The following is a 19,557-nucleotide window of genomic DNA, read 5'->3' on the forward strand; positions in this document are numbered from 1 at the left end:
GTTATTTTCTACACAGAATATCATACAAAATGATTGCCAATTCCTTTCTGATTCTGATTTCAGTCACTTCAAACCACCATACTGCTTCAGATTGAAATACTGTCAAAGGTCCTGTCAGACTGATTTGTAAAATACTTTCATAGCCCTAATTAAAAAAGTTCGCCGATGATTTGTAATTATATCACCTTTTTTTTTTACATGGTCAGGTTTGGGAACCCCTGCTCTAGGGGGGTTTAAATGTGTGCAGGTGAAGATTGGTTTGAGTTGTCATCACTGAAATAATTAATTGAAGGCTATAGATATAGACTATTTACTTTGCACTCCTATCTTTTACTCCATAAACTTGGAACATATTATGTTTTTGTCATGTATACCTTTTCCCTTGTTTAATATCTGAAATGCACTTCTTTCTGCTGTAGTTTATTCAAACATATTACCATAAACACATGAAGTTACTTTTCAATCACCTTTTGAATACAGTATAATGGACTTTGCTTTATCTTACATTATTATCAACTCGTACAAAACACTTTGCACCCAAGTTAAAAATGCAGAATTTCAATTTTAGCAAACAAATAAAACGAAAATACTCCAGACAGAGCATTTAAAAGTAAAGTCACGCTTCAGAAACAGGACACAATTGGGTGGGCCAGTGGCACCCCCTGCATAAACGGTAAAGCAAATGAGCATAATAAAAGTCTAAGCTATGTACAATACAATTAATTGTTCTTCTACAGAGTCCGGATATGTCTAGTTATATGTGTTGCACTTTTTTGTTTCTAATCCAAGACCAAGAGTACAGGGCCTAGGCCAGCGTTTACCAAACTGTTTCTAATCCCAGACCAAGAGTACAGGTTTAGGCCAGCGTTTACCAAACTGTTTCTAATCCCAGACCAAGAGTACAGGGCCTAGGCCAGCGTTTACCAAACTGTTTCTAATCCCAGACCAAGAGTACAGGTTTAGGCCAGCGTTTACCAAACTGTTTCTAATCCCAGACCAAGAGTACAGGGCCTAGGCCAGTGTTTACCAAACTGTTTCTAATCCCAGACCAAGAGTACAGGGCCTAGGCCAGCGTTTACCAAACTCGGTCCTCAGGACACCAAGGGGGTTTTGGTTGAATATTTGAATCAGCTGTGTAGTGCTAGGGCAAAAAACAAAACGTGCACTCCTTGGGGTCCCCAGGACCGAGTTTGGGAAACGCTGGCCTCGACCAATATAAATCACGTTCAAATGGGTTTGAGCCCTCAAAGCAAGTAAGCGAACATGCATAGGAAGGAGTCCCTTTGTCGGTTTCTTATGTAGGCTAATGTACAACGTTGCAACGTAACACGTCTTCATCATCACTTTTAAATCCCAAAAACATGGACATGTAAATTGTTGTAGCCTACAAGTTAATTGGTAAACACATAGGCTACAGCCCGCATAATTCATTTGAAAAATAAATGATTGCAACTAATCCAGTTTAGTTGTCTTTCGCTCCATTCGCAGGTAGGCTAGGCTACTAGGCTTAGAGCTGTCCGCAAATTATTTTCATCACGGTTGATACGTCAGCTGTTGTATTGACAGGCATTAAGGCTAGACCCGGGACTTTGCAACCCACTGTATCCAAAAGTTGGGTGCTGTTTCGATTTCAGTCTCAGGGTCGCAAGGCTAGAGTTACATGTGTCTCTGTATACGCTGTACGGTGAACCGGGAGGCCCATACGGACAGGACGACGAGGACATGGCTGAGTTGATTGTAGCGGTGCCGATGCCGTTAAAATTGCTGATGTTGTTCAGGCCCGCAGTTTGCATCCCCGGTACAGCCGAGTGGCCCATACCTCCGGCCATAGTCATAGAGGAGATGGAGTTAGGAGCTGAGAACATTGACTGGGATGTGAGTGGGCTCATTGAGTTGAAAAAGGCGAAGTTCTTTGTGGACAGATTAGCCGGGGTCAGTCCTTTGTTTGTCCAGTTGTTGTAGGTGTAGGCGGGATACATGTCGTCGTAGGGCTGCATGAGGCCACTGAACTGGGGCAGGTAGCTGTTCTTACACAGGTCCATTTGCTGGTTGCGTTCACGCTTCCTCCATTTGGCCCTGCGATTTTTGAACCACACCTAAAGATCAAAGACAAAAAGATAACATGTATTCAACATGCGATCTATAACAGTAATATAATGTAATGATAATAACAATAGTTGTGTTATTATGTTATTACTTGTAACATTTATAATACAATCCATAACAGTCAACTAGAAAACATATAACCTAGGCTAGGCCTAACAAGACCTATGAATGATTTAAAAAACGATCATATATTTTTGCCACAACTTCACAAAATTGTCTCTCTAATGTTTTTATTAGAATAACACTTCGTTTGTACTTTATAATGGAGTCTTAGGGTATATAATTGGAAGTGGGGCTATGTATAGTCTTCCGGGGGGCACACGGTTGTAGGCTAAAGATAAATTGTCCACAAAGACATGAACGATGTGACACCATAAGCTTCGAGCTGCACAGTGGTGGGTTATATTTAGCTCGAAAAGCCTCCTCGTCATTGTGTTTTAGCTGTGGCCTACATCTCGTCGCTCTCACGTCTGCATAGGCACTATGGACAATCAAATCCATCCAAATGTAGGCTTAACCTAGCAGGCTACTGATCGAATTATCATACAATCATTATTATCAATAGTTGTATTACCAATAACCGTGAAGTGTTTGCACAGCCCCTTGCGCTGAACAAAATGTTCCAGAAAAAATGTGTTCCTCTTGTGCGTCTATTTTAAGAGTGTGTGTAATTCACTTCTGTTGGATAAGATAAGGTAAATGTTATGATGTCCTCCTGCTTGGGCGTCAATAAGAGTTTGTGATCCTCTTCGAAATGTTGGAAGTATTCTATAGATGTATGGATAATCATAATTTATTAGCCATCAAAAAATGTTAATTAAAATGATATTAGGCGCTAATTGGCCTTATTGTCGACTTCTTGCCAACTAACTAGTGCATTGCTGTTTTGATATGTAGGCTTAAAAGTATTGGTACGTTTACACATGGGACATACGTTAATTGTAGGCCCAAGACACACAAAAAAACTCAAGCTTATCTTGTTTCTTGCCCGTCTTGAAATTAAAACACCCGATTTGTTGAGGTGGTTTGGGTTGAATTTTTCAAAAAGGGTTTTCCATAGGCCTAATGTGCAATTACTCGCAAGAACATGTGTATGCATGGCAATATGATATTACTCATTGCACTACACTAAACATGTCTGCTGTAAAACGTTTCTAGAGGAACACGTTACAGTGGATGTGTAGTGAACAATACACATGATAGCAATAATAAGACCTATGTAAAATGAACTGTTGCGAAATAAATATTCTAAATGAATTGGCGCAGATACTGTAAGTATATATAAAAACATAGTTGATACAATGTCTTCAAAAGTCGATGATACAGTTGTGTAATGCACCCCCCCCCAAGATGGAGGGAAATTATAGCGTAAGATCTACCTCATAAAGTTCGTAATCATTGTTAATTATTGCAACGATATCATCCAAGTGGTATTCCAGTGTTGGCTTGAAGTCAGGCAATAAACCCAGAGCAGGTTTAAATGGACAGATTTGTACTTTCATTAATTCACGTCTTTACGGTTTCCCTTTCAATATACGCCCGTTTTAAGCACGGGCCAAAACGCATCTCGACTCACTTACCCTGACTCTGGCCTCGGTGAGGTTGGTCCACACAGCTATTTCCTCTCTCATGCTCATGTCGGGATAGCGGTTCCGCTGAAAGGTGGCCTCGAGCTCTTGCAGCTGCTGGCTGGTGAAATGAGTCCTCTGCCGCCTCGCTTTCTTCTTTTTGGGGTCATCTGCGTTTCCATCGTCACTTCTGTGTTCTACACTCCTCTCCTTTTCTGTGAAAAACAAACATATAAATTCTGGTTATTGTACTGTAGCTTATACTGAGTCAGACTACTTTGATTTTACACAGAGGGGTGCCACTCACCCAAATGTTTTCTGTACAATCTCATCTCATGAGTCTAGAAACAGTATGTACGAAACGCATGTGTAATTTTTTAACAAATGGTTTATTTCTGCAGCAGAAAAGCATACTATATCTGGCAGGGTGATCCTAACCTTGTTTGAAGTGTCCGTAAATCACTAAAGTAAATGTCGACTTTCAGAAGTCTGTAAGGCCTACAAAGACCACCAGTAGGCTATCACGGTCGTCAAACATGAACAGATTTGCTCCGGGTTCAATATTGATTCTTTTAGACGCTCTGTTAGGAATGAATCGGCATAAACTTAGAACGTTGCTTTTGTTGCAACGTCTGTCCAGTCTTGTCTTAGAGTTCATTATCTTGTCCGTGTGTGTCTTTAAAAGAACGCCTTAATTTCATACCTTTAAAAAAGCTAGACGTACGAAGGGCAATATTTATTTTTAAGAAAGATCAGTTTAAAACAAACTAGCCATATTGTAGATGCTGAATGCATTGTCTAGCCCTATTCTTCGTAGGCTTACGTCTTATTATCTCTTTAGTATTAGGTATATATATTGACATCGTACAACTGATGAGGAGGAGTGGAATATAAAAGACCAAACATTCGCAGGAGCACTAAAAATATAACTTCAAACAATTATTGTAACCCCTGAATGTCATTTGTTTAAATATGCCGAAAATATTCGATTTGATCAAACTGCAAACTTATTGTTATCAAAGTGGGCCTACTAAAACACGACAATTGAAGTTATTTATTTCATTCACAGAAGGTGCTTTGTGTTTCGAATATATTTGTTATTGCTCAATGCTTTGGACAAAGTTGTAAGCTACGTGAGTTTCTCTTAATATCGAATACATTACACACACACGTAGCTTTTTAGCCTTTAATGTTTAACACCAAAAAATGTATGTTGTATAGCCTACCTAGCAATTATGAGAGTATGTAATGCAATGTCATTACACCGTTAATGTACCTGTTACTTCAGTATCTGATGACTCGCTGCTTGAGTTCTCCAACGTTTCTCGCGTGTTGTTTGCAGTTCTCGGCAAGTGAAACGTAGAGGACATGTCGCGCGTCGGTGGGGGTATCACGGTCTCTGCGATTCTGTCCAAATTCATTCCACCTTGAAAATAATGTTGCCGTATTAAAAAGAAGTATTAAATCCTGTATATACGAGCTTTCTCAAACTTCAACAAGGGTGTTTAGATTTCCATCTGTAGCCAAACACTTGCCATTGCAAGAATAAAATAAAAAAAAGATTTTCATGAATTTGTTCTCCAGATAAACAGACTCTTTTCCTCGCAAGCAGTGACAGCCTAATGCTTTCAGATTCCGCTGGTGGGGATATGCCCGGTGTGGGGGGGTCAAGGGGGCGGGGGGGTATTGGGGCGGGGGTTGTGCGGGGGGGGGTGGGGGGGGTATCCCAGCGGAGCGCATGAGGCAACCGCAAGTTACGTTGCCTTAGAAAGTTTGGAAGAAAATGGGCCCTTTATTCAGGCATGTTTGAAATATGCTCCAGCGCAATGGAACGGCCCTGCAGCTGGGTGCCCTTAGTTAACTTAGAGCCTACACACGCAATTTATATCTCGTATATGAACTGAGCTCAATAAACGTTTGCATATGGGCCTGGCTTGTTATTTTCAAGGCTAAACATATATGGAAAGTAGGCTACCTAATTTATAATTTAGCAGCCTATGTATATGAAACAATGACACTGCTGCAAAATCTGCCGTAGCCCTAATAGTCTATCAGTTCATGTGTGGGGACGATTTGATGAGGTTTATTGTCAGGCCTTCTAAACATTCACCTAAAAAAAGAAGGTGAGGCAGACCTTGTGTCAAAAGAATGAAGTGGTGTGTGTGTGTGTGTGTGTGTGTGTGTGTGTGTGTGTGTGTGTGTGTGTGTGTGTGTGTGTGTGTGTGTGTGTGTGTGTGTGTGTGTGTGTGTGTGTGTGTGTGTGTGTGTGTGTGTGTGTGTGTGAAATAATTGGCGCCTGATGGTTGGTCAGAGATGGACAGAGATAAAACGTCACATTACACAGTTATGAGCCCGGCCACTTGATTCCAATCTTGAATTAAATTCACAAAAATAGATTGTCTGTTATTCATTTAAATATATTTAAATATTACATTCCGACCTCAATGTTCCCTATGTTGGCCTTGTTTTGTTTTTGTTTTTAAGGAGAAAGGCTCTATATTATATTCTAGACATATTGACAGTAGCATATTTTCCCGTAATTTAAGTGAAATGTCTGTCACTCACTGTAGCGTTAAAACAAATGGAAAATAGTAAACCATGCTAGGAAATCAACACCATTATCAATCACTTAAATAATAAAAACAATATGCAAACTCGTTTTAAGTTGAATGACAAAGAATGAAGACAAGGCGCGCACAGTGTCAAAATCCTGGATTTGCATAAACATATCTGCAACTATTATTTGGTTTTGGATGATTTTATGGTCCCAATAACATGCAGTATTACAATTACATTGGCCAGGTATTTTGTTTTAGGCATTGCGCACGGTCTCCAAGCCTTGTTGCAAGCGCAAGAGCTAAGCGTTTTAGATTATTGTAGGCATCAAAAGAAATAAATCACAGCACGTTTTTGGAATTATTCTGCAGTTTTTACCTGATTAAGTACAATTCCATTGAAAATGAATGTTGAAATCTCAATTTATAGGCATATTCCTGAAATGTAGGTTGAAAATGAGGATGAGGCTGTCGCTGCTTCCTGTTGACGATACATTTTGATAAATAGTCCAATTTCAAAACACAGTTTTCACGTGTCAGATAACGTATTTTTTTTAACGAGCACCATATAAACTGCACACGCACCAAAACCCCTGTTGTTTTCACAATTGGCAACAAATCACTCATATCGATTAGGGGGGAAATCAGGTTGTAGGCCAATGCGCTGTTGAAATTCCAAAACTCAAAAACCACATGGACACTGGATATACAGTATTACTGGTTCAAGGACAACATGCAGAAGACAGTTCATTTTGTAACGGGTTTCCCCAACATAAAAAGAAACGCAACACTGTTTTTGTCAATCACACATATATTGATTATCACCTTGAAATCAATAGAACGAGAGGGAGGAGGTTACACGTCCTGTTAAAACAAACGAACACAGCTCAAAAACCACACGGAATAGAGAATCATGTGAATCACGTTGTCCTCTAAACATTAGAGGTTAGAGAACAACGTGGAAAGATACATAGCTACTTTTGGAATTGTTGCATTTTGATTCAAATGGGTCACCAACGCAGTGCGTACACTTTTATTTTTGTTAGTTACTTCCATCGATATCATCTTGAAATAAATGGTACAGGGGGCAACGTTTGGGGTGTATGCGCTGTTTAAACTAACACTATTCAAACGCCACATGGAATATGAGAATACTTTTTACATGACTGGTTAGAAGAGAATTTGTTGAAGACATGTCAGATGGAGATTCGAGGAGGCTGCCGAAACTGGACAGAAACAAAACAGTTGTTTTAACTTCAACGAATCACGACCCGGCATAGGATGTCAACACTGACAAGGTTTGGCTATTATTTAAGTGATAGTTTGACTCTCAAACCAGTGTAGGCCTATTGGTGTGCTGCCATCGACTGTTATAAAAAGAGCTCACCGAATGTTCTGTGCAATTTAGTTTAAACATTATAACGGCGTTCAAAATCCTGCAATGGAGAGGCATGTTTAACACAATCAACGGTCCCAAACCAAATAAAGTTAATTAAAATTATTATTATTATTAAATTATTAATCTGCTTAAAGAAATCGATGTAATGTATTCGTGATGACTGTGAACTTGTATATTAACATCACGAATCTGAAGCAAAAAGGATGTGAAATTCCACTCAATTGTATGTAGTGAAATTGCGAGCGTGTGTAATGTAGTAACACAAACTGTCCACATTTGGGAAATTGGCGTAATATAAAGTTCACATGACAAAAAAAAATCTGTATTATAATTTAGAATGATAGTAAATGAAGCACACTCACAGTGTTTTACAACAATGACATTCACTTTTGACTACTTTAACCATGGATAGAGTTTTAATATACTCCTAAGCAAAATGGAATGTGCGTTCTAGACTAGAGCTTCCCCCAACCATAGGGTCATGGCTAGAAGATTTCCAGCTTTTGTCAAATGAACGTCAAAAGTTATTATTTTTGCATTTTATGTTGCATTTTAGCTAACCTTAACCCAAACCCCTTTCCTAACCTTAACCCAATTATCCTAACCTGCTACGTTAATGATCCTAACCTGCTGAGTAAGTTCTCATAACCAGCTACTAAAATTCAAATCTGATGTTAATTTGGCAAAAACTGGATCCCTTCTAGCCATGACCCTTCCGTTCCCCTTCCATAGTGACTGGCCAGCAGCCTGAACCTTTGACGTTCCGATTCATTTCATGACATTTACTTTTGGCATGAGACCCTGTCGAACTGGAAAGAGTCCCTTAAGGGTCTTTCAAAAGACAATTGTGCAACCTTTCAACAATCACTTACTTTTTCATTAATTTGTTCAGGTTCCTCGCCATGCTTAATGCAATGTTGTTTTTATGTAGGCTATTGAACCTCTTTGGAAAATGAGTTTTCTTGACCATTGAATGCACGCCATGCTTTCATCCGGAAGTAGGTCTACGCTCATACCTTATCAATAAAACAACTGAATCATATACATCAACGAAGTATAAGGCATCTGCCTTATTGGTGCGTCCACTCTCAAGGCTGTGAATGGGGGTCAATTGAAGTTAAATTTCACATAATCTAGAAACAAAACATTTTTAAATTAATGTAGGTATTGCCTTTCAACTGTCAAACCCTGGTAAAGGGAAGAACTGAGCCAGCAACATAAAATCAAGAGGAACACCCATGCCACACAAACATCTCAGCGAATTAAGAGGTCTAAACTATTCAGAAACCAATCTCTAACCGTTCAAAACAAGTCAAATGCGAGTTGCCGTGAAATCTAACATGTTCGAGGGCGCCTCGAAAGTCTCAGTAGGGGGGCCTCGCGGTGAAGTGGTTTGAAGAGAGGGGCGGCAGGTAGCCTAGTGGCTACAGCGTTGGACTAGTAACCGAAAGGTTGCACGAGGAAATTAACCCACTGTTCCTAGGCCGTTATTGAAAATAAGAACTTGTTCTTAACTGACTCGCCTAGTTAAATAAAGGTTATGCACAATCAAATGAATGTTTGCTTGTGTGTGTTAGAGATGCTCATCATAAATAATTACCAATAGAGATGTAGTCAGCATCCTTTTGAGCTTTGGCTCCTAGCCTACGTCAAAGGCAGGACTGTTAGTGTTATCTTATTGACAATTTATATCATAGGCCTAATCTGTTGATATTTTTGCAAATACATTGGTGCTGAACGTTCTTATTGGCCTTCATGCGCCTATCGTTGGCTCGTCTGATAATGCGTTTTCAAATATATGGCACTTGCCACTTGCGGAGGGGATGGTTTACAAAACCCTTTTCATCCACCAAGACAGGTTAAAGGGCAGTAGCAATATAAACAGTCATCTTTTTTCGGAGGACTGAAAATAAACTCAACGATCGTCGTTAATCACAAACCAAACCAAAAAGTATTTTTTATCGTGCCCTTTTTGTCTTAGTAAAAAAAAACACTGAAGGGGCAACGAAAACACTGGGTCTCGAATATAATCGGACACCGTGCGTAACTGGAAAAGGCTATGGACTTAATGACATTATTGATTTAGCGATCATCACATCTCCGCAATCTGGAGTGGATAGTTGGTCCAAGGCCGTGTGACCCATTCCCGATAACCACCCTGACATTTGAACAAATGTTTCATTCGAAATGGCTCCATCATCACACTCACGAATTAATGGCTATTACTTTGTACCATATTGCTTCAGTCTGATTTAGATTCATTGACGTTACATCACTCTTGCCTCGTGTTCTCTTCAATAGCCTATAGGCCATGCAAGTAAAAAGTTATGTTACGTCCATAGGCGGAAATCCCAGGGGGGACGGGGGGGACACGACCCCCCCATCCTGGGAAAAATATGATTTGTCCCCCCCAATCTATCACTGTAAACATAACTATGTAATTTCAATAATATTAATAATACGCAATGAAAGCAGTTGTGCTGATTATAGACACTTAATAGCGCCTTTTTAAGTTTCAAAAGATTGCGACCACCCCGCCCTTTGCCTCACAATGGTTTGATCCACTGCCAGTTCTTTAGCTGGCAAGGTAATAGAGGGTTCGTATCTACTGTCCGAAAGGCACATGTACGTAACTGACGTGAGGTTAATCCAGTCAATCGCGCCATAGCAATGTTTACATTTTTATGTTGGCAGGGTTCACACACTAGCTGAATTTGCAGAGCTAGCGCGCAAACTAAAGCAAACATTAACTAGCAAGCTAGCTAGTACCTATTCCATTAATGTGGCGTCGTCAAAGATGGAATCTTTGCTATCGTCAATTTATTCCAAGATCAGCATGCAGCTTTAGTGCTTCAAAGTCCCTGTGATAAGGTTAGCTATAAACTGAAGTCCAAACTGAACAGAACTACACTCTCTTATACCATTGTCTTAAATATATTTAATGGTCTCGTTGCAAAAGCTAAATTGTCGCTAGTGAACTTTTTTACATTTATTTTATTTCACCTTTTTTTTTTTAAGATTATAGCAAACACCACAGAAACGGAATTGGTGCTCGCTAGCTTTACAAATTCAGCTATTGTTGGAAGCCAGCCAATATGAAACAAACTATATTAAAATTAGAAAAAGTTGTAGCATATGTTGTGTAAATGTGTGTGTGTGCAGCTAGACCGGCCAGCCAGCCAGGTAGAAAAATGGCAGAAAAAAGTAAAAAGACGGACATCAGAGTATTTTTCAGTACACCAAAACGCAAAGTAAGAACTCTAGTAGCCTAATATCTCAAAGACGAGTTGATAAAATGTTCATAAGAAAGAAGTGAAATGCTAATGGAATGTTTCACAATGATGTCATTAGGCAGAGCAGGCAACAGATGGCACACAGACAGCAGAGCTGGGGACAGATAGGCAGGGACAGACTGGCAGAGACAGGGAGTCTCAGGTAAGTTTGTTGAGTCTTTGTTTGGCAACATTATGAAAGGTTCTCAATTTTTTTTACTTGTAAAATAGGGACATAATTGGAAAATGCCATGGATATCCCCGCTCTCAACTTAAACTGATGACTAAACTAAGATTTGTTTATGGCAATGGTATTGCTGTTGTGATTAATTGTGTAGTTTTGGGTACCGGTAGTTAGGAGTATGGCAAACACCTTATTTATTTTCTAGGAGACAGACTGAGTCTGTGAGGGTGGTGAAAGGGAAAGAGCCAGGGAGAGAGACTTCAGAGAACAATGTCACAGCCACGGCAGGACCAGGTGTCACCCTTGTTGCCAGCAGCACCAGTATAGGGGACAGTGGCACAGCATTGTCCAGTTACCTCAGTGATGGCACAAAACCATATCAGCCACACCCACAATTTTTGAACCGCAAACTCTTGCCAACAGAGTGTTGACGTTTCAAGAGGCCCCAAAGCACAGAATGAAATTCTGAACATCATGGCCAATACAATCATTCGAGGCATTGCAGCTGAGATTAGGTCTCTTCCGATTGTACAATTTTTTATTAATTGTTGATGGTACTCAAGATGTCTCTGGTGCTGAACAGGAGAGTGTCTTTTTGCATTATGTTGACCATGACCTTGTCCCTCACGAGGAGTTTATTGGGCTATACAGGGTGTCGGAGACAACAGGCGAGGGCATTGCGAAAGTGGCAACTGAAGTGTTGTTGAGGCTCAATTTGCCCATGTCTGGCTTACGTGGGCAGAGTTACGATGGTGCCTCAAACATGGCAGGAAAATACACAGGTGCACAGGCAATTGTGAGAAGGCAGCAGCCATTAGCCCTCTATGTCCATTGTGGAGCACACTGTGTAAATCTGATTACACAGGCTGGCTGCTCAGCCTCCCCACTGATCCGGGATTCCCTTTCTTGGGTCCATCAGTTAGGTGTCCTCTATGGCCAGTCAGGAAAGTTTAAGAGCATGTTTGAATCAATTGCCACGTCCAAAGAAACACATCTGCCCACCCGGAAACCCCTATGTCCAACAAGGTGGACTGTGCGGAATACTGCTATTAGAGCTGTGCTAGGGCAGTATGAGCGGGTACTAAGCAGCCTAGAGGAGAGTAGTTTTTAGTACATGACAGTACACGACAGTACACTTACAAATTATTTATTTCATGTTATTTTATTTAAAATTGCATACTTTGTGCGACATACTTGTCCATAGCTGCTGTTTGAAGAGTTGAGACACTGACTGAAGGATATTTTGTTTGATTTATTTGGGTTTTTCATTGAAGTAGTTATTTTGCTTTTAGAACTGTACTTATTTTAAGCTTTTTGTTCTTGTAAAGATATTGTAGTAGACTCAGGCCAGTGGCACATTTAATGACTATATAAATGTATCAGAAAAAGTCAAATTAAAAGGTCAATTCAATACGGAGACTAACTTTGTGATGGTTCTCAATGGAGATTATTTTAGATGCGATCACACCATGTTCATTGTATTTATGAAAACTACACCCATACAGTGTACAGTACCATTGCTACCTACTGGCCTTTCTTGATATTGCTAGTTGTAAGTACGAATACCTGCATACATACTGGACTGGTAAGGAGCAATGCTATAACTATTATTAATAGTAGTATTATAATGATTTAAACATTTGAACAAGTTGGTTAAACCCTTCAGTTAACTACTGTACCTATCAATTATTCAGTTGTAGGAATTATGGTTCCTCAATATACATTTAACATATTACAACGTAGGCTATGTGTTACAGCACTACTTTTGGTGTCCCCCTCAGGAATTGCTCTTGAGAAAATGTAATGTAATTGTCCCCTCCAAGGTTGATATCAGATTTTCGCCCCTGGACACGTCCTCATCAATATTTTACGTATGCTGAGTGGCGATTTTAGCATGTAAATCTTGGTGGGGCAAAAAAAAAGAAAGTGGGATGCATGCCAGCAAAGCCACAACAAAACCCGAAACAATACGTTAATTGCACTATAACGGTGACAAACGGTGCCCACAAACGGTTAGGGCCTACATAAAGATTTCCCAACAGCTGAGTCCCAACAGCAGTCCTGTCACGTTCCTGACCTGTTTTCTCTTGTTTTGTATTTATTTAGTATGGTCAGGGCGTGAGTTGGGTGGGTTGTCTATGTGTTGTTTTCTATGTTGGGGTTTTGTGCGTTCGGCCTGGTATGATTCTCAATCAGAGGCAGCTGTCAATCGTTGTCCCATACTTAGGCAGCCGGGGTTCACGTGTGTGTTTGTGGGTGTTTGTATTTCGTGTCAGTGTTCGTGCCACACGGGACTGCTTTCGGTTTGATTCTCGTTTGTTGTTTTTGTATCTTGAAGTGTTCAGTTTACTTTCATTAAAATATGAACACTTTCCACTCTGCGTCTTGGTCCGATCCCTACACCTCCTCTTCTGACCTCCTCTTCTGCCGCACCTCCTCTACCTCCTCTTCTGACGAAGAGGAGGAAATCAGCCGTAACAAGTCCCAACACCTTACCAGTGCTACACCTGGCTTTCAGCGGAGCCTTGTCTGGCAGCGAAACAGTTAACAGTTAATTCAGCCTCATTTACTGCCTTAATTAATAATCCTAGCTGATGTGTCTGACTTGCTTAAACACATATGGTTTCCACTGACAATTGAGATGTACAAACTATAAGGGGACAAACGTGGATAAGAGGCAATATGTAATTTCGATTAAGACATTAATGAGCGAGCTAGGACAGAAGTAGTCAATATAACTATTTGTTCAGCCCTTTTGAAATAAACAACCACATAATTCAGAACATGGGCCGTTCTTACAGTGTTCTCCCTCTACACCAAGTAGAACCGTAGGATAAATAAAGGGGACATATAAGCAGACAATGAAAGCTCTTACAATATTTGATGATTACATTTCTCTAACACGGGTTACTACTTGCACCACCAAGTCAGAACGGTAGGCGAAATTAAGAGGGGAAAATACACAAAATTAGGCAAATGGGTTACTAATAGCTTACTACACAACATACACTTAGTATTACTTTCTTAGCTACAGTACACATATCTCCCTGGCATATCACATCATTTACGCAGCAGCATACAATACATTTTTGGACTCAAATTATTGTGCTGTGATCACATGAAGGTGGTGCAGCAGTCCTTAATGGGCAAATTTTGTCATCAAACTTTGTCCTCAAAGTCTGGCATTCTCTGGATTTATGGTGCTTTCAAGACAACTGGGAACGCGGAAATAGACAAGGTCGAATCATGAGGACATCAGTGATCTTCAGGTCATAGCTCTAAAATAGAGGCCAGAGTTCCAGATTTACAATGCCAAGTTGGATGACCGTTCAAAACGTATTTTCCCAGTCAGCGCTCGTTTTTTTCCCAAGCTCCTAGTTGTCCTGAAGTCACTGAAGTCAGATTTCCCAGTTCCAAGTTAACAGTTGTTTTGAGCTTGGCACAAATCATGCTTCATTGACAACATGGCCAATGTTGAATGTTTATAATTTTAAGCTTGGAAAAGAGACCCTTAATCGCATATTTGGGACCTTACAGTGATTTGGGACCACACTCTGAATACATGGCTAGTGATTGCTTTGCAATGCTTGCAGTTAGCAACTGATTACTTCCAAAACACTCATTGTTGAATTTGCGATTTCCAACTTGTTGTGTAATGTTTATGTCCAATGGCCGATGAGCGCCGATATGTTTTATCTATAATTTCTCTTCATTATTTCTATTCATATGACAACGATTAAAAAGGATTTGCCAGTTGAATGTCGACTTGAAAGTATGATGTCAGTCTAATCAAAGCTACTGTCGATATAACGTGATTTGGCGTCATTTTATCTTGAGCCTTCTTGGATGGACACTTCTAATGTAACTCTATGGCAGCACCCAAGGGCCTGACATTTTCTAGCTCTACCCTCAGACTTGGCGGTGACGTAGTGTCACCATGAGTGACAGAACACTGAGCCAATCATGGCACAACTAGAGAACATTAACAACCCCTACGCTGGCTGCCGCACCACCACAGAAAGCACTAAGTTAGGCTGAAACACCTGCATTTTGGAGCTGAAAGCAAAAAAGAGACGATGTTTGTATGCAGCTTTAATAACTCAATTATTATTATTTTTATTTTTTTATTGTTTGCAAACTGATATGTGAAACGTATTAATGCCAAAATAACATGCAAAACAGGCAAGCACCCCCAATAAATATATATGCAATATATACAGTTGAAGTCGGAAGTTTACAAACACCTTAGCCAAACATATTAAACTCAGTTTTTCACAATTCCTGACATTTAATCCTAGTAAGAATTCCCTCTATTAGGTCAATTAGGATTACCACTTTATTTTAAGAATGTGAAATGTCATAATAATAGTAGAGAAAATTATTTATTTCAGGTTTAATTTCTTTCATCACATTCCCAGTGGGTCAGAGGTTTACATGCACTCAATTAGTATTTGGTAGCATTGCCTTTAAATTGTTTGACTTGGGTCAAACATTTCGGGTAGCCTTCCACAAGCTTCCCACAATAAGTTGGGTGAATTTTGGCCCATTCCTCCAGACAGAGCTGCTGTAGGCCTCCCTGCTCGCACACACTTTTTCAGTTCTGCCCACACATTTTCTATGGGATTGAGGTCAGTACTTTGTGATGACCACTCCAATAACTTGACTTTGTTGTCCTTAAGCCATTTTGCCACAACTTTGGAAGTATGCTTGGGGTCATTGTCCATTTGGAAGACCCATTTGCGACCAAGCTTTAACTTCCTGACTGATGTATTGAGATGTTGCTTCAATATATTCACGTAATTTGCCATCCTCATGATGCCATCTATTTTGTGAAGTACACCAGGTCATTATGGCCAAACAGTTCTATTTTTGTTTCATCAGACCAGAGGACATTTCTCCAAAAAGTACGATCTTTGTCCCCATGTGCAGTTGCAAAGCGTAGTCTGGCTTTTTGATGGCGGTTTTGGAGCAGTGGCTTCCTTGCTGAGCGGCCTTTCAGGTTATGTCGATATAGGACTCGTTTTACTGTAGATACAGATAGTTTTGTACCTGTTTCCTCCAGCATCTTCACAAGTTCCTTTGCTGTTGTTCTGGGATTGATTTGCACTTTTCGCACCAAAGTACGTTCATCTCTAGGAGACACTCCTTCCTGAGTGGTATGACTGCTGCATGGTCCCTTGGTGTTTATACTTTTACTATTGTTTATACTGTTTACTATTGTTTATACTTTTACTATTGCATACTATTGTTTGTACTGATGAACATGGTACCTTCAGGTGTTTGGAAATTGCTCCCAAGGATGAACCAGACTTGTGGAAGTCTACAAATTTTTTTCTGGGGTCTTGGCTGATTTCTTTTGATTTTCCCATGATGTCAAGCAAAGAGGCACTGAGTTTGAAGGTAGGGCTTGAAATACATCCACAGGCACACCTCCAATTGACTCAAATTATGTCAATTAGCCTATCAGAAGCTTCTAAAGCCATGACATAATTTTCTGGAATTTTCCAAGCTGTTTAAAGGCACAGTCAACTTAGTGTATGTAAACTTCTGACCCACTGGAATTGTGATGCAGTGAATTATAAGTGAAATAATCTGTCTGTAAAAAATTGTTGGAAAAATGACTTGTGTCATGCACAAAGTAGATGTCCTAACCGACTTGCCAAAACTATAGTTTGTTAACAAGAAATTTGTGGAGTGGTTGAACGACTTTTAATGACTCCAACCTAAGTGTATGTAAACTTCCGACTTCAACTGTATATATATTTATATGTATATAATTTGTTTTTAGCTAAAAATGTGGGGCTCAAAACAGGCTGCCCTGAATTACTGGTCGCCACTGCGTATGTCTATGGCTTAAATGGACTGATCAGACATGGGAAAACATGCGAAAGCACGACAATAACTTACAGAGATCTATGATCGTCAATGATTTCCGTCCACATTTATTTATGTGATACTGCGTAATTAGTCAGAATAAAAGTATATGCAAACAAACGGTTTTAACGAATAGTCTAGACCTGATTTAATATATTATTGGCAAATACCTACCAGAAATCTGTAGGCTATGCAAACCACAAGAATAAATTGAACGGGTATCCTCGCTCATGTTTGCGCATAAGGGCTATATCCTATCTAAAAGGCCACCCTTGCCCTGATATTTAATTACCAGTGTAATTTACATTTACGCAATCAACTAGTTATTTTATCATTGAATGGATGTAGCCTAGTCAAACAATTGAAGTAGCCGCTTTTGCCGCAGTAAGGCAGCATACAGACAAAATATGTCTGTCATGTGACAAATCCCTCATAACGAAGCATGAACCTTGAAGATTTCCAGATGCGCGATGCATATAACCCGAGAATACTAGCCTATGGGTATGATGAAGGCTCTATTATGCATGCACAGGCTGTCAATGGAGCATAAAAAAACTATTCTCAGCACCATGTTCGTTTATAAGCTGCTTGTTAACTGACATTGCGTTGTGGTGGCATATATTATAGTATTTGCCCAGGCTTTATGAATGCATAATAAACCATGTTTGACCAGTAAAATGTTACAAAAGTCTAAAAGAAGTAACGGTCAAGCATGCAGTAATACCTGTATTTCCGCAAGGGGTTACATTCTTCGACAAAACAAGTTCCATTTAGATGCCTGAAAAACAAAATAACAATGTACATTCACCATCATATTATTTACACAGGGTCGTCATTGTAACCTTCTTATCTATAGGAAAAAACAAAATAACAATGTACATTCACCATCATATTATTTACACAGGGTCGTCATTGTAACCTTCTTATCTATAGGAAAAAACAAAATAACAATGTACATTCACCATCATATTATTTACACAGGGTCGTCATTGTAACCTTCTTATCTATAGGAAAAAACAAAATAACAATGTACATTCACCATCATATTATTTACACAGGGTCGTCATTGTAACCTTCTTATCTATAGGAAAAAAACAAAATAACAATGTACATTCACCATCATATTATTTACACAGGGTCGTCATTGTAACCTTCTCATCTGTAGCCTATTGACAAATCCACTTTAATCAGGGATAATATTGGCCTATAGCATTGGCTCCACTGAATAGCGTTTACGCACGTTTCCTTTTGCTTAGTAGAAATGAAAATATAACGACACAAATTCGTGCACAACTTGTGAAATACGCTCAATAATAGAGTCTTGGCTGAGTCTTTGGCCACACGTATTCATAATAATAGAGTCCTTTTTGGCTGAGTCTTTGGCTACACTTGTTCATCCATTGGAATTATGCTGACCTTAAGTTTTAAAAGAGTCAGAGATACCGTTGCAAAAGTTGATCTTTAACGTGATGTAAACACATAACCTCTTTTATCTTCACACACACACACACACACACACACACACACACACACACACACACACACACACACACACACACACACACACACACTGTCAGATTAGTAACATAATAGGAGTACATTCACTGATTAAGAGGTATTTTTATTACATCCTCTTATGATATGAGGTTGTATTTCTTCTGACAACTCACCTCTCATGTAATATTGTTATTTCTCAAACGTCTTCTAGTCGGAGCCTATTGTCATCCATGTACTCATTCATGAAAACATTATTCAATTCAACATTTTATCGCAACACCCCACCTATATTCCCTGCCAAGGTTTGTAATCTTCTCCTACAAAAGTCAATGCATGCCCATGCGTAATACTCAAAACACAGGAGGTTGGTGGAACCTTAATTGGGGAGGACGGCTCTTGGTAATAGCTGGAGCGAAATCGGTGGAATGGTATCAAATACTTCAAACATATGGTTTGCATGTGTTTGATGCCATTCCATCTGCTCCGTTTCAGCTGTTATTGTGAGCCGTCCTTCCCTCAAAAGCCTCCACTGGCTCGAAGCCTATGCATCCTCCACTTGACATAGACTGGAGAGGCCTTGTACACTTGGACACAATAAGAGCATGCAATCCGAGTCACTGTCTTATAATTTGGGGGGACCAAGTGGCGCAGCGTTCTAAGGCACTGTATCGATTTAACTGACTTGCCAGATTAAATTAAAAAAAATACAAATTAACACATACCAAGGCATATATTTTCCGCACAACTCGAATAGCCTACTCACCAGTTAATTCCCAGAAAATAAACAAACAAATCTTTACTATGTCCCCATGCAGGTGTGAAATAGATCCACGTAAGTGCGGGCATATGCTGTGTCCAAGTACGCGCTTTGATAGCTTCTCTGCGTCGCTTCGTGTTTTCTTCTGGAGACCTTTCTCCTGTCCCGGTGACGTCACGGCGGCGAACCACACAACAGCAATGCGCACATCGCCTACGGTGAGGAGATGTGCAAGCAGCTGATCTTTATGAAGGCTGAGAAAACCCTAAACAACTGGTTTTGAATATCAATATGTTTAGTGAATTCCTTTGATTTTTTTTTTGTATTTCTGGTGGAGAAGATATA

General features: G+C 39.8%; 1 protein-coding gene and 1 long non-coding RNA gene across 5 annotated transcripts; one reads left to right on the forward strand and one right to left on the reverse strand.

The window, feature by feature from the left end:
• Positions 1-404: 404 nt before the first annotated feature.
• On the reverse strand, positions 405-19,348 carry LOC139530299 (pituitary homeobox 1-like). Of its 4 annotated transcripts, none has more exons than XM_071326562.1 (5): positions 19,219-19,348; positions 17,683-17,736; positions 4,951-5,100; positions 3,687-3,889; positions 405-2,096 (listed from the first exon to the last, which is right to left on the reverse strand). In XM_071326562.1, the coding sequence occupies exons 2-5, from the start codon at positions 17,726-17,728 to the stop codon at positions 1,548-1,550; spliced, it is 948 nt and encodes a 315-aa protein (XP_071182663.1). In that variant the 5' UTR covers positions 17,729-17,736; positions 19,219-19,348; the 3' UTR covers positions 405-1,547. The 4 variants fall into 4 exon arrangements, with proteins under 4 accessions (XP_071182663.1, XP_071182665.1, XP_071182666.1 ...); XM_071326564.1 differs by lacking the exon at positions 19,219-19,348 and adding an exon at positions 18,629-18,751; XM_071326565.1 differs by lacking the exon at positions 4,951-5,100.
• On the forward strand, positions 10,760-12,503 carry LOC139530298 (uncharacterized). Its single transcript, XR_011665999.1, has 2 exons — positions 10,760-11,063; positions 11,290-12,503. It is a non-coding gene; the product is annotated as an uncharacterized lncRNA (long non-coding RNA).
• Positions 19,349-19,557: the final 209 nt, after the last annotated feature.

The sequence above is a fragment of the Salvelinus alpinus genome, chromosome 9 (genome assembly GCF_045679555.1).
Source record: "Salvelinus alpinus chromosome 9, SLU_Salpinus.1, whole genome shotgun sequence".
Taxonomy (NCBI): Eukaryota; Metazoa; Chordata; class Actinopteri; order Salmoniformes; family Salmonidae; genus Salvelinus; species Salvelinus alpinus.